We start from the raw sequence: 16,829 nt of genomic DNA, 5'->3' as shown, positions 1-16,829 counted from the left end.
GAAAGTAATATAGGGGTGAAAAGCGTTTCCACTAATTGTTGTGATAGCAAAGAAGAAAAAAAAGAAGAGAAAAGAAAAAAAGTCCAGAGTGGGATTCGATCGTGCTTTCTCTGGAGCGCAATATCGCGCCTTAACCAACTAGGCTAGCGGCGGCTCGTCCAGAGACTGACATTTTAAACTCATAAGGCGCCTAAGAGACTCCATAGCGACTTTAAATTGAATTTTCTCATCATTTTCGGAGTATTGCGTCGTATTACTTTAACCACGTAATGTACTAAGGGTCCTCTTTCACCACAAAAAAAAATTGACGCAAATCTCCGACCCCACGGTCGTGCCGTCTCCTTGTAAGTGTAAATGGAACCGGTAATTTCGTTGGTTTTGAGATTGATGCAAGCAGGTAACTGTGACATATACACCCAATTTAAGAACTTCTTAAAGTTGCAGGCTTAAAAAGTTCTGCAGCAACGATACTCTGTCTGATGCGGCCCACAGATTGCATGAGACTCACCGAATCCTCCAAATGGAATCTGAAATCTCTTAAGGAGAAAATTTATACAAAAATAAATCATGCGCTAAATTTAAGTCAACACAGAGAAGAATAATTTATCTCAAAATCGAATAATTCAGAAATTCGGGAAGAATGAAAAGCTTAGTTGTTTCCATCTACGTTAAAGTACAATGTGTACGGGGTAGATTGAAATAACTCAATTAAACATAAAAAGATTTCGGGAAGGGGAAACGGTAATTGAATGTTTTTATGATTATATGTTTTAACGATTGCTGAAAATAATTACTTCGTGTTATTAGCGTTTTGCTAAAGAGGAAAATGGAAAATTACTGAGTTTTTGGTGATCAATGTTTTTCAGTGTTATAGTGTAACCAGGGGTGCTCACCTATAGGACCCCCCCCCCAGGTCATGGCGCAGACTGCGCCATTTAAATTTTTAAGGGGAGTGTTTTGAGGGGTATTTTTCTCATTTTTTGGGGGTCTTCGCGATATTTAGGGGGCTGTGCCCTTTATCTTAGGGGGTGGTCACCCCTGGTGTAACTGCGGTAAACTGAAGCTTTACCTTGGCACTGTTTGTTTAATTTTGGGTAATAGAGTAGGGTGGTTGGTGCTCAGTTGAGTTGAGCTACTTTCGTAGTAGTTTTATGAAAGCATTCCAGTTCAAATTCGAACAAATAGTACGTCGCTGATCTCCCCCTAAAAACGCATACATTGTCAGGTCAAGCATCAACTTATCACAGCCTCACTATATCTTCAGACAATTATTACACCTACACAGTTGTTTAGAAACACGCTGAACTCACAAAATGTCTTCCGTATGTTGCCCCAAAAATCAGCTTAAGGGCTTAAACCATTGAGGGACAAGCTATCCCATTCAGTCGCTATTGTATGCGCTGAAGCAGTAGTAAAGCGACAAGTTTTATGACCCGGGGAGAAGATCAAATAATTTCGCCACCGTGTATCACGTGGTTGGTCACCGGCCCTTTTGGATCTCGGCGTTTTCTTCCTCTGTCGCTATTCTACGAGAGCGCAACTTTTAGAACCATTTTTAAATCGGCATAACTCAACAACTTACTGCAGAAATTAAAAAAAAAAAAAAAAGAAACACTTATCTATAAATCAGTAACCCATGCGCTTGCGGGTGACAGAAAAAAAAATGTGCACAAACAGTTCAGGCAGAAGGTAAAAAATTAAAATCGACGACGATTCAAATCCCAACGAGAATTAGTGCAACAATGCGAAACGTCTTCCGTGGAAGGACGTAGTCATGTGGTCTCCTTTCACTTTCCCCCCAAGAAGATTCCTGCTCCAACAACCACACCCACTAACCATATCTATGTTTTAATGATCTGAGCTTAAAAGAGGGGGAGGGGATGCAGTTTGATTACCCAAACCAACCCTATCACTTTTTGGCCAGAACTGAATTGACATGATTGAGCCAAGGATCGCCAATGAATTACAAGCCAAAGGGACTACGTGACAATGAGGAAAGTAACAGAGAGCTTTTGTGGCTGTTCCAAGAAAAGATGTTCTCTCTACTGCACTAGTTCCTCGTTGGGTGGTGCAGGCATGATTATGAGTCACTGGGCAAACAGGGATGATGGATCGAAGCTTTTGTCTTCGGAGGAATCGCACCAGAAACAAAGTGGCGTGACGAGTCTGATGGATGAGATACCTAAGCACAGACGTTCGATCGTGGGAATCTCTAGAACTGTTCTTCAAGCAAGGGAATGAAAAACAGCCAAGGCAAAAGAGAGAGAGAGAGAGAGAGCAGTCGGCGAGAAATTTCTTGGGCTGCAATTCGTGTGCACAACTAACGGAGAGAGAGGGTTGGAGTACTCCTTCTGTAGATCTACAATCTAAAAATAAAATAAACGAGTTTTAAGAAATAGGGAATGAGGGAACTGAAGATATTGGGGAAATCCGGAGGAGATAAAGAAAAAAAAACAATAAATGTTTTTCGTTTTCATGACCAGGCAAGGCAGTTAACCTTATTCTGAGGAGAAGTGGACAAAGGTTATGTACTCTTTAATGGGAAATCTATCAAAAAACACAAATACAAATAAATACAAAAGTGACGACCAGCAACAGGCTCTGGGCCCAGCTAGGCTGGTCCTAGTCAATTTACAATCATCAGTGAAGATAAATGGCCCTCTTAAAACGATCTACTCCCTTGCTCATTACCACCTCTTCCGGTAAGCTGTTCCAAGGTTCCACTACCCTGCTAAAATAATAATTTTTCCTAATATCCATGTTAGCCTGAGATTTAAATAGCTTAAAACAATGCTCCCTTGTTCTGTTTTCAGTGCTAAACTTTAGCCCCGTAACATCTTTCATTTTAATAAATTTAAACAACTGAATCGTGTCCCCTCGGTCTCTTCTTTGCTCAAGACTGTACATTTTTAGCATTCTAAGCCTGGAATCGTAGTCTAAATGAGAAAGTTCATTTATTAGCCTTGTAGCCAGCCTTTGAACCCTTTCCAATACATTAATATCTTTCTTAAGATAAGGAGACCAAAACTGAACAGCATACTCCAAATGAGGTCTTACCAAACTTCTATATAAGGGCAGAAGAACTTCTTTAGATTTGTTTGAAATAGATCTATTGATAAACCCAAGCATCTTATTGGCTTCGTTACTAGCTATGCTGCACTGTTGACTAAACTTTAAATTCTGACTTATTAAGACGCCCAGATGAGTAACTTTTTCTGCCTGACTAATGACTGAACCTTTATTGTTAAAGTTTTTGGTTCTACAATAAACTCTAAAATAGGAGAATACTTAAAACTGTCCCGAACCTTAAATAGTCTACCTTGTTTTACAGGGGTGCCCCTCCCCCAACAGCAAGGGCGCACCCCCTCATCTAAATATCGTAAAGACCCTCCCCCCCCCCCCAAAGCAAAAGCCACCCTTCCAAAAATGAGAAAAATACCCCTCAAACCCCCTCCCCTCTTAAAAATTTCAGTGGCGCAGTCTGCGCCATGACCCCTTACTACGTGGGCACCCCTGTGTTTCAAATAAATCAGTTTCGCAATGCAAATATTTTTGGTATGGTGAGACTCCATTCTGGGACGCCATAAAGCATGTAGTGCTGCCATCTATTGCCAATAATACAAATGAAATTCTTGTCCAATAGAGATAAAGATCGAAACTAATGTTTGCGTTTGCAATTCAGTGCTTTGGTCTTAAAAAATGGTGGGACACTTTCAGATAAAAATTTAGAGTTAGTGAAGTGTATAAACATTGGAATCAAAGATTAGGGGGACGCTTGAACGAAAATTAACAAGTGGGAGCGTGCCCGTCAGGAGGCGGGGGTATGGAGGGGACAAGTGCCGCCTCAGCCTTTGAGAAATTAATGTATTTACACACATGGGAGTAGGCTTTTGTGGTTGAATTTCGATTTTGTATGCCTTGAGTATATACCTTCATGCCCCTAGAAAAATTCAAAACTACGTGCATGGTGGTGGGGGGGGGGAGGTTCGTCCGTCCATGCACAACTTCGACTACACAAATGCAAGAACAATAGTATTTAATTTAAAACAATTATAGTCGTAAATAAATAATTTTATACTATTAGTTTAGACCATGAATTATTTGAAATTTTGGGCATTTTGTCAATTACCCTGATTCCAAACATTTAAAAACCACCTTCCTTTAAGTTTACCATTTTATGCACAGTTCTCATAAAATGTAAGCTAGAACCGGGGAAAATAACTAGGACAAAAAGAAAGTGTTTACCTCCTGTGCTTCACGACACTTTCTCTTCTAATTTAGTCCAACTTTTGATTAAAATCAATTTATCTCTATCTCTCTTTCTCTCATTACTCCCCCTCCCCCTTTTATAAGATAGCGTGAAAGGAGTTTTAAGGGGAGCTCAGCATTGCTTCATCATTTAAAAAAAAAAAAAAAAAAAAAATATCCGCTTATGAGCCAAACATGGGTCACAGATTGAGTATTGTTGTTGTAGAACTTTTTAAGCTTTTAAACTGTGTGTGTGTGTTGCTATTACTTGCCTACGTCAACCACATGGAGAAAAAAATGGGGTCTGTCCAATCACTCTGGGGTAAAAGCAAACAAAATTTCATTCATTAACAAACAGACTGAAAGATAAAATTTTCATACCCGGTTACTCTCAGAGGATGAAGTATTGAACAGAATGCACAAATTTTGATTTTCACTTTAATTGTCTAATCTGTGACAAAATTTATCCAATATCGAAATGTTTTCTGATGACCTACTGACCCATTCATTCGTAACACATCAAACCTAATGTTTTTTTTTTTGAGCAATCACATTGCTTATTGTTCTCATTTGACTGTTTTGAATTCCTATGATTTTATTCCCCCCCCCCCCCGCCTCCCTCTGCAGCACCACCATCGACCGGCCCCTGCCGATACTGCTCCTCTAGCGAAAACCGTCTCCAGGTTGCGTCCATATCCTACACACACATTCACACACACACACACATACACACACACACCTAGCCACACACACACACTCATGCTTGCACACAGACACAAACACACACGCCTACATACACATAAACACACGTGATTGCGAGAAACATAATTTGAATTCCAGATGTCAAAATTCAATTTTTTTTTTTTTTTTTTTACAACTAATATCAACTATTAATATATCCGGTATACAATTCTTCTTGATGAAATGTGTCTGAGAATCGCAGCTGATGTGATATTGATTTGAGACTGGGTGAGTTTGACTGGACAAAACCGAAACATAAAAGGGAATCTCTCTAATCTTCCAGAAGCCGTGACCGCCATTCACGATGGAGTAAAAAGAAAGGAAGTGTGGCGGGAGAGGGGAGGGGGCTTAGCCTTGGACGTCACCCAGGAGTGTGACGTATGGCGAGAGATTATGTCCAGCCCCAGAAACGAAAAGCGTATGCGACCATGTCGTCGTTGATGGGGATTAAATCACGGACATGGATGGAACATGGCTTGCAAGCGAGTGCATTTACTTAAATCTAATTATTATTTAGATTGTTTCTGTAGGAGACAGGGCAGATGGGGGAGAGGAAAGCATGTTTGAGTGTTTGGAGATTGTGGAAGATATCGCGATACAGTTTAGACACATTTATCAAATATTTTACCGATAAAACATGATATTTTCACTAGATTAAAGTTTCTTTGGCTAAGCTATCTAAACCGGAGTGGATATCTATATCCGAGCATGGATATATACCTATATATCCGAGGCAAACTGGTTTTTCAATCCTTTTAACCAGGTTGTAAAAGCACTTTTAGCTATTCAAATCGTATTTTCAGTAACTAAATCTTGATAGAGAGGTGAATTTGCTCTTCGGCATGAAAAAAAAACAAAAAACACTTCACGCTTTTTTGAGTCAGATTACAGCTTTCAGAACCATTGAATGAGCGAAAAACTCATGATGTAAATACCCGGTAAAAGCTTTTACCGAATGTTTTTACATCCAAAAGATCACAACTTTGAACTGAAAATGAGGTTCCTGGAAACTCCGAAACACGTGTATTCAGTATATTTGTGCAAAAATGTTGAATATTTAATTATTCCCCGTCACAGAGGTATTTATTTATTTCTTAACCCGGTTTGTAGTTTACAGGTAAAAAAATGGGTTTGTAGTTTTAGGGTTAAGTTTTCAAAAAGATTGCGTAGGGTGCAAAAAAAAAAAAAGACATTTTTATTTTCTGCCCGACAGAAGCTGTCGATTTATTGAATAACATAAGCCTATAATGTTGAAGGTACATTGAAACAACAAACCTAATGAAGTCTCGGTTAATACAGTTAAATTTATCAATTTAACACTATAAACTTCAACATTACAAGATTATGTTAATTAATTAAAGCATAGTTTTTCTGTCACCCAATTGAAGACAGCAAAGAATTAGACAAGCAATCACTCACCCACACAGCACGCGGAGAATGAATGAAATTTTCAAATTATTGTCTTCAGAAGGATTTCTATTCCAAAGTACCACGTAGGCCCTTTTTCCTAGTATTCATTTCATAGTATATTGACAACTGGTTATTTATGTTATATTTATTGTATTTTATATTTTATGTTAAAATTTTAAAATGTTCAAAATTCTGTATTCTGTTATTTGTATTCTGTGTTATCTTATTTGTATTCCGTATTCTGTTACTGTTTTCTACATTCTCTATTCTGTTACTTTGGAATTAAATAAAAAAGGTTGCAACTTCCCGAGGGTCCCTAATCTGGGCAAGTCACTACTGTAATAGGAATGGGGGACCCTCGGGTGTGATGTGAGTCACCCAATTGAGACGACCTTTTTTTTTTTTTTTTTTTTTTTTTTGTAATATTACAAAAGATATCACCCTCCCGGGCTCCCGGGTGGTTTTGAGCCACCGCTAGCCGCTTGCGCCTCGGAAGCGTTGCTACAGATGCATTGATGAACGATTTTACATTGAAAAAAATAACATTAGCTTATAATGATTAAGGTATATTGAAGCAACAAATCCAATTAAGTTTCACTCAAATTTGAATTCAACATTGTCATATTCAACACAATTAGCTTATATTATTCAATAAAAACATAGCTTATATCTGCCAGTCCACGTGACTGCCTTTTTTTTTCCAATACAAAAAGCTTACCACTCTCCCGGGTGGGCTTGAACCATCAACCTTTCGGTTAACAACCGAACGTGGTAGCCGATTGCGCCACGCATGCTTTGCTAAAGCTGAACTGATAAACGATTTTACATTAAAAAAAATATCAGCTTATAATGGTGAAGGTATACTGAAACAGCAAATTCAATTAAGTTTTAGATAAAATTTATGAGTTCAACATTGTCAACTTCAACACTATCAGCTTATGTTACTCAATAAAAGCATAGCTCCTGTCTGCCAATCCCATGACTGCATCGCTCTCCCGGTTGGGTGTGAACCACCAATGTCTCAATTAACATCCGAACTCACTAGCCGATTGCGCCACGAAGGCTTCGCTTTAAATGAATTGTTAAACGAGTTAACTTTGCAGGTTGCAGGGGGAACGCATTTTTATGTCGTTTTTTTCTAGTTCACTCCCGGCGCCAACATGCGAAAAGAAGCATAGCTTCTATAAATCTTCTTCGCTCTTAATCTCCCTGGATGCTATTTCTCTCTTTATCTTGTACTAGTGGTACCCGCACGGCTTTGCCCGTAGTTGAAAAATTAAAAGGTCATTCGGTTCGCCTGTATATTTACAAATAATGGATGATGAATTTCTCGCCAATTGGCTATGTTCATTCGCTCTCCCATTCCATGTCATGATAATTTCGTAATTTACTCGTCCATCTTATGATAATTTTTCTCTGGAAAATGTTCTAAAAATTGAAATAGAAAAAGAACAAAGTCGAATTTTCGAAACATCGCTTCGAAGTGCACACCCCCATGCTACAAACTAACTTTGTGCCAAATTTAATGAAAATCGGCCGAATGGTCTAGGCGCTATGCGCGTCACAGAGATCCAGACATCCTGACAGAGAGGCTTTGAGCTTTATTATTAGTAAAGATAACTTCCCTGCCGAACTTGTACTATCCGTATCAAGTCAGGACATTTAACAAAGTTTTTTTTTTTTAACAATAGACAGTTTTTACATCGTTTTTTTTTTTTTTTTTTGAAGAAATTGTTCCAGAGAAATAATTATTGAGAGATCAATTTTAGTATTATCACAATTTTACGCTTTAACATTCTTAAGATAAATAATTAACCAACAACAACAGTAGCAAGAGGCAGTCCCCAAATGAGGCAGTGAGAGGCAAAGGGACATAAGTGCCAAAAATTTGAAAATTATCAGTTCAAATGGTAGGTGAACCTCTCCTCCGTCTTGGGGAAAGATATAGTACTAGTAGCCTTGGTAGGGGGTACTGCTGTATAGCATTATTTAGAAAAGTTTTTCAATGAAAGCCTACATAGGATAAAAATTTCAAATGCGTTTTTACTCAAAACTTGAAAAAGTGTACTTAAATCTCTTTGCTTCTCACTGCCTCAAATAAAGTCACGCTTTGAGGGGGGGGGGAGGAGGGTAGTGAAATTTTTTGACAGTTTGTGACAAAGAGGAAGGAGGGGGTAACAAGAAGTGTGACATCACGCTTTTTATATAGAAATATGCTTACGAAAAACAGCGTGGCTATGGACAAAGGGAAGAGGGGGTCGAATTTGTTGAAAAAAAGTGTGACATCAATTGTGTGAATCGTTTTTTTTTTCAAAAACCAGTCAAGCGAGAAAATTGCTAATTTTAGTTAATCATCTATATTACCATATTAAAGTATTCAATGATGATTACAACATTGTTTATTGAAAGAAATGTACCTAAATGTGTATCTCTTTTAGTTTGGAACATTGTAATCCTTACAGTAAAATTTTAATACGCAGGTAAAAATGTTTTTTCGAAATTTTAGAGTTTGTCGCTTGACTGGTTTTTGAAATAAACGGTTAAATTATGGACAATCCCCAATTACAAAAAAGTGAATGAGAATTCTCATTCCCATGAGCTTGGGAATTTTGTGACTTCAATCTCGAAACATCTCAATGGTCCCTGACTTTCTGTTTGTTTCAGGATGGCATCACGGCGCTCCACCTGTCAGCACAACAGGTTCGTGAGGACATGGTGCGCTTGCTGCTCAAATGGAGAGCTGATGCTCTTGCCGCTGGAGGGGTGAGTACCACTTTTAAGAATACGTTAAGTAGCATAGCTATAGTCAGTGTCCAATAAGATGAAGCCTGACCTCGATAGAGTTCATCTCTCCTTCTCAAGAACTATTAGTGAGAGGAGGGAGTGCAGCATTCGCACGGAGTTGGTTTATTAATAATGGTGAGGAGATCTGCGAACTCTTTTTTTTTTTTTTGTTAACTACTCTTCAAGCATTTATCAAACTGCTAGTTATGACATACAGAGACTGCAGTTTCACGACTGCTTGCCGATCAAGGGTCTTTAACAGTCACAACAGAGTTGGAGGCATTAAACCTCACATAGGAGCTATTCCTGACTAAGTACATCAAACAGGATTGAAACTGCTGCCTCTGGATTCTATAACGAACCGTTTGGTATTTGCTAGTAGTTCTTCTTAAGCTTCTTCCAAAGGACGTTAGTCACACTGCCTTGGCCAGTATCTGCAGAAATGAGTTTTCGAGAGATTTGAAGAAAGGCATTTTGGATTCCATACAAGCAATATGGAAATGTTGGAATTTTACGATTTTTTTTTTTTTTTTCAAGTTGAATCCAAGTAAACAAGCTTGTACAATGAAGCCAACGTACAGTAGATCACAAAAACTGTGAAACATTTTCAGTTACTGCCCTTTACCTGCCCACGACAGTATTGCTTAATACTTTTCTATAAAAGTACTAAAGTATCAAAATGTATTTGTATACTATACCATATTTAACTATTTTATACCCTTTTATACTAGTACTTAATTAGCGAAATATATTTCTAGTATAACAAAATACTCCACTTAGTACCACCTGAAGTTAATTCCTTCCGATTCTAATACTACATTAAAGAATTGTATAGTATAATAGTGTAGTACATCACATATCCACATCTAATTTTTTAACATATTTTTCTCCTTGTACTAAGTTACCGAGGCATATTTCTGGTATACATCACTTCTGATCAGTTAATATATTTTTATTCTACAATTAGATTACCAAAATGTACTTGTAGTATACAAGTACCTTGCACAAGTACTTGCAGTACACCTCCTCTAATCAGTTAATACTTTTTTATGCTTATACTAAGTTGCCGAAGTATGTATCAAGTAAATAGTACATCACCTGTGATTAGTTGATAGCTTTCTACACTAGTACTTCATTATCACGTTAAACTTGAAACGTAGCACACAAATGGCTAATTCCTTTCTATAGAAAGGAATTAGCCTGTAGGTATAGTGCCAGTTATCACTTATATGTACTTGTGATATAGCACACCACTGAAACGTACTTATCACCGAATGCAAAAATTTTTACTATTTCAAAGAGGGAAATTTCCATTTTATTCAAAGGTGTTTTAATGTTTCCTCAATGCAATCATTATTCAACGTACTTACTTAATTGCTTTGTTATCATTAACTAAATGTTTTAGTATACTACTTACATAAAAAAGAACTACTAAAGAGAGCTAACCCGTCTCGAACAATGAAGCACAACTTGTGGTATTTCGTTTGCAGGAGAAAAATATAAAGAAGTACATAAAATGAAAAACACTGTGGTCTTTATAATTAATAAATTCTGTTTTGTTTCGCCCATCCCTTTTGACGAGAATGGTATCATCTTATGACCGTTTTAGAGCTTTTTTATGTCCTTTCTTTTCGTTTCCAATTTTTAACAGCTTTGTTGCACGAACCATTTTTCCTAGAACTTCCCATGCGACTGAGGGCAAAAAATGCGTAAACATTTCTTCCCTTGTTCCTTATGCTGGAGGTTTCGCATGCAGATTTTGCGAGAAGCTCTTAAAAGCCATTAGATCAATATCACTTAAGTGTGACTCAAATCAATTACGGTCGTGCCTTTTGTTAAATACTAGGCAATAAAGATGTAACTAGAGCGTGGCAAATAATAACGTACAATTCCAACGGTCAACAAAGTAAATATTTAAAATTTAAAGTTATTTTATTGCTTCTGATTTTTTTTTATATTTAATGATTTCAAGATTAGAAATGTTTAAAGGAGGAAAAAAAGCAACTTTAAGCAACTCTTTTGAATTTTTATGCTGTTTCAGGATTAAAAATGATAGACAAGTCTGAAACTCCGATACAAACCATTGTGGTATACCAATACATGGGTTACTCTGATAAAGGATTAAAAAAATTTCTAATTTCTAATATTTAAAGACAGTTTATATATTTGTAGAGTTTTACGGTTGAAAACTTTAAGGAATAAGTTAAAAGAAAAGAAAGTTTTTTTTAACGATTGTGCAGATATTTTCTGTGCTTCAGAAAATGTTAGCTTTTTTAGTTAGATGTAGTAATGCTGGGTCAAAGTGTTCAATAGTTTTTTTGTTAAGTGTTCAATAGTTACTTTGATAGCTGTTTGCATTGCTTTTTAGACCCCAACCAGTGAACGAAGCATAATAAAAACAGTTAATTTTTTTTTTACTGAATATATTTCTTACTAATAATCAGAATTCAATCAAACTTGGGGAGTTAGGCTTATTTGATCACTCTGAATTCATATACCACTTCTCACAATTTTATTTTATTAATTTCAAAGGAGATTTTATCGATGTCAATTCATATATTACTTGTTTTCTTATGCATGATGCATGCGTATTAGAAAGGATTCTCTCTCTCTTTTTTTATTTTTTTTATTTTAAGGCCTGATCACCTGATCAATACATTAGCAGAAACGAAATACTTTTCCGTAAATGAGGCTTTCTTACTTTGGTAGTGTTGCAGTAAGAAAAGCATTTGACAGTAGTGTAATGATGGATGGAAATGATTTGGAACAAATGCACCAAGTGAGAATCTCGAATAGTCCGACCAATAAAGGAGCACTTAGGGGCTATTCATTAATTATGTAAGGGTCCCTAGGGGAGGGGGATTGGGAAAAATTTCTACATACCCTTACCTGGGTGAGGGGAGGGTCAAACCAATTCTTACGTAATATTTTCCAAGTCGATATTTTTTATTAGAAATAGCGCGGTCAAATGGTTTGGCCTACCCTATTTTATTTGCATCTGGAAGGTAAAAATCGTATTAGGATGAGCTGTTTTTTACTTGTTTTACAAAGAATGAATAGTGCAAAACATAATAGAAAAATCGCGCTACGTATGGCATGTTTTATTTATAAATAATATCGCATCGTATACAAAAAATGACGAAAAAAAAAAACATTTAGTGTAGCCTCCAACTTTTTAGCCTACACAAAAAGGTTTTTAAAAATAATTTGAAAATAGTGAATAAAAAAACGATTCCAGTGATGTAAGATTCGTATACAGTAGACAAAGAACTGTATTGAGATGTTTGTTTACATTACTCGGGGCTTATTTAATTACGTTCTGCGTAAAAGTACTTCAAGTATTTAGATAAGACGAACCAACCACGACATCAGCGACACGAATAGAATTATATAACCTATCTCTTGAAGAATAAAAATCATTGATTTAAGTCAAACTTGGAGTATTAGTGTAACTGATCCTTTCTGTAACAACATTTTATTATTTTGAAAAACGAAATCTAGTCTTACGTAAGAACAGGGAGGAGGGGGTTTGAAAAATCTGATGTACCCTTACGTGGGGATAGGGGGGGGGTCCAAAATTGCCAAAATCATCCTTACGTAATTAATGAATAGCCCTTTACTCATAATTTCACTGTATGAAATTCAGTCGAGATTCAACCTGAGAGCTTATTTCCAAAAGGCGTTAAGGGGGAGTCGGTACAGTGTATACGCGTAATGTTAAATTGGCAAACTTTATGGTACCTTTTTTCTCAAAATGATAGAAACTTACAACTTTCAGTGCTTTCAAGAGACATTTAGACTGAAGTGAACTTTTAAGGCAAATCAATTATTTCATAATTTATTAAATTTCGGACACTAGGGTAACGGCACCAGTACCAGATATGCTTAAGACGTCGCTCTCAGGTTAACTCAATTTTCTGAGCCTTTTAATGTATTTAAACTTTTGAGACTATTTTTCTCTCATGCAACTACATCTCATCTAACGTTTGGCTGCGTCCGGATCCTATGAATTAGTTCATTCTACTTTTATTTGCTCCATTTCGGAAAAAAATAAATAAATAAAAAATTAAAAATTAATTTGAATTTTGACATCTGGAATTCAAATTATGTTTTTCGCAATCACGAGTGTGTGTGTGTGTGTGTGTGTGTGTGTGTATGTAGGCGTGTGTGTTTATGTGTGTGTGGGGGGTATGTGTTTTTGTGTGTAGGGGTATGTGTGTGTGTGCAGGCATATGTGTTTGTGTCTGTGTGCAGGTATGAGTGTGTGGGTAGTTGTGTGTATGAGTGTTTGTGTGTGGGGGGAATGTGTATGTGTGTGTAGGCATATGTGTTTGTGTCTGTGTGCAGGCATGAGTGTGTGGGCGGTTGTGTGTAGGTGTTTGTGTATGTGAAGTTGCCTGTATGTATGCGCGTGTGTATGTGTTTGTGTATGTGTGTGTAGGTGTATGTATGTGTGTAGGCGTGTGTATGTGTTTGTGTGTGTGTACGTGCGTGTATGTATGCGTGTAAGTGTAGGATATGAACGCAACCTGGAGACGGTTTTGCTATAGGAGCAGCATCGTGAGTAGCCGGTCGACGGTGATGCTGCAGGGAGTGCTGGCGGGAAAATAAAATGATAGCACGTCAAAACAGTCAAATGAAAGCAATAAGCAATCGTGATTGCTCAAAAAAGGTCCGACACCCCAATAACAGACACCGAAAAATTTGATGATACCCAGTAACAGATAGGATGAGGAAAGGATGAGTAATGAACAAAATTCCCTTTTTCTGTTCAAAATGTGCAAAAGTTCTTTATTTTTAGACCTAAAGCCTTATTAAATTCAAATGAACATGAAACACCGGCAGACCTCGTGGTGTCTGTTCATAACCTTCCACCACTGGCTTGTATTAAATACCAACTGGCTCATAAAATTCACTCTGATAACACCCGATGGTTGCACCGTATTCATGGGCCACACAGTAACATCCGTTTCACCCGCTTAAAAACAGCTTTTTAGGAAAAAGTTTGAGTTCTAAAGAAAAAAATTCACTTCGGTATAATTATAAACAGATAAATAAAATGTGGTGGAAATTTCAAAGTAATATGTAAAGCTTAGTGTTCTAGAAAAAGCATCATGAGTTATTGAGGAAGTCGCATTTGGAAATAAAATTGTACTGCCTCATTAATACTTTAATTGAATCACTTTTAATATACATACAAGTGGAAACAAGAATTCGGTGTCCCTGCAAGCTCTTGATTTAGATATATTGAATACATAAAACTGAAAAAATATGTATACATTTTATGATTTTAAGGTACCAACTCCCCTTTAGTCAATTTTTGCATTCTTAAAAAAAAAAAAACTCGATTTTCTATGCAAGATTAAAGATTGAATTTAAGGAAAATAGCATGTTCTGCACTAACTATGGATAATAGTGATAGCAAAGTATACGGTTAAAGAAATCCTGACATTATATTGCTTATAATTAAAGGAAAAATGATTCTTTAATTCAATTTTTAGCTCCAATCTCATGTATCTGCGATACATGAAAGCCCATGATGTAAAATCAAGTGCTTTTGCTCTTTAAAAAAAAAAGAAAGAAAAAATGACTTGAGAGCCGTTTTGGAGCAAAACTGTATCAGAGATAATTTGCGGAGTTTCGGGGATTCGAAGATATTTTGCCATAAAGCAACTGCGAGAATATGGGGCGGAACTCAGCTGTGTTATGACACGGATGGTGTTTTACCGAAGTTTATGACTCTTAAGACTTCAAGGTAACTGTGTATAACAAACATTCAACAGCAGAAGTAACAGTCATACTGTAGAAATTAAAAGGGGGGAAGGACTCACTTTCGGGGTACATTTTGTACATGAAGCCAATATTACACTTAGTACTAATACTAGTTAGTTACTAAATTGAAGCTAAAAATATAAACGTTAATAACTTTAACAAGTTATTATGACTCAATAAAGTTATTAGTGCAATGACTTTAATTAATTAGTACATTCAAAAGTGCTTTTTTTTTTCGTGGTATGAAAATTTGAATCAAATTGGGGCTTAATTGATGAAATTGCCTATAACACGAATGCGAGGTTCCCTGTCCACCGCATAAAAACATATTTTTTGATTTTGTTGCGAAACCTCGTTTTTAAGCTACTCGCACTATCTGAGCGATTTTTTTTTTTTTTATGCGGCACGCAAAAAAAAAAAAAAAAAAAAAAACAGGTTTGAGCGTATTCTCAAGTTAGAAAAATATCAGCATAAAACGCAATAATCAAAACAGTAATAGCAATAATACCTCACACAACTGAACTGAACAGATAAAAGTCCTTTTGTTCGGGCACATTTTCAAAAAACGTATATAAAAAGAGAACTATTAATTTTATTTTTTATTCGCTTAACCAAGAGAAAGTTAAAGTGTCATCCTAACTATTGACAAGTGTTACGTGTTCTGAAATGAAATGAGTAACATTATTCGCTTTCTGTATTTGCATTTTCCTTTTTTTTTTCCCCTTTTCACCCATAAGTGAAATAGACGTAGCCAACTCGCATAAAAGTTTTTTTTTTCTTCTTCTAAAAGCGTTTCTCTGTAACAGAAATAAAAGATCTGGTAGCACACCAAACCCTCCTAAAGCCCGCCGTTCGAGAAGGCCCGAAATTCAGGCACGCAACCAACAAATTGGTCTCTTAGTTTTCAAAAACGCCCTCCCCCGTCTATAAAGAATATTTCGACCGCATTTTCGGCCGTGGTTTGAGCGCAAGGAGCGGTTTTTTGTCGTTTCCTTTTCTCTGTTTTATGCGAAGTTGTAAAAGCGAAAGGTTATGCGTGGTGATTTCGGGTACAGGATAACTCGGTGGGTTCTTTGCTGGTTTCACTTGGCAAGGTGGAAGTTGGACTATAGAGACTTAACTGTGACTGTCCCTGCGAGCAAAGACGATGCAATCAAGTAAGCCCTCTTTACGTAAGATAAATTAATACCTTTGAGCTAAAAAGAAAAAATACTTAAAGCTACGTTAATAAAAAAAAAAAAAAACTTTTTTTTGCCGAATATATTTTTAATATAGAAAATCACCCGTCAAGGTATGACGGGAGAAATTACTTCTACATTTGAACGAAGCCATTGCCTGTCTGGTGATGTTTTGATAGTTGAAATTTTAACCTTCACTCCAGTGGATTAACCCTAAACTACAGTAGGTAGCCTTCATTGGTGCGTTTCTTCATTTCCCTGAAATGACACAGTGTTATTAGTAAAACAGTTAAGTTACCGGATCCAGTTCAGCCTTGTCACGATAAAGCCTTTCCCTGCATGTTAAACATTACCAAAACATATTATCAAATTATCCTAACGTGGCACGCGTTTCATTGTTGATGACGTTAGGAGTGTTACTCGATCATTCGCTATTGTATATATGAGGATGCCTAAGGTTCCATCTTTTTTCCTTGAAAAATAGGTCCCTTTTAACCTCGAAATATGTGTATGTACAGTTTTTAGGGGATTTCGTACTTCTCAAATGGTAAAAATCAAGGAAGAAATCGATTTTTGCTTAAAATGAACTTGGACACCTTTTGAATGACACAGAAAAGTTTTTAAGCAATCTGATCGATACAGTACACTCTCATTTTTCCGGACCAACTGGGAGCATAGACAATCCGAATAATCAAA

General features: G+C 36.6%; 1 protein-coding gene across 1 annotated transcript in view; it reads left to right on the top strand.

The window, feature by feature from the left end:
- Positions 1 to 16,829, top strand: part of LOC129226315 (uncharacterized) — a 175,826-nt gene that overhangs the window by 90,932 nt on the left and 68,065 nt on the right. The window contains exon 3 of the mRNA XM_054860917.1: positions 9,064 to 9,162. Within this exon, the coding sequence (XP_054716892.1) occupies positions 9,064 to 9,162 (99 nt within the window). The remainder of the gene's footprint in view (positions 1 to 9,063; positions 9,163 to 16,829) is intronic.

The sequence above is a fragment of the Uloborus diversus genome, chromosome 7 (genome assembly GCF_026930045.1).
Source record: "Uloborus diversus isolate 005 chromosome 7, Udiv.v.3.1, whole genome shotgun sequence".
In the NCBI taxonomy this organism is placed as follows: Eukaryota; Metazoa; Arthropoda; class Arachnida; order Araneae; family Uloboridae; genus Uloborus; species Uloborus diversus.
The sequence above is the reverse complement of the archived record's forward strand: the minus strand, read 5'-3'. Positions and strand labels throughout refer to the sequence as shown.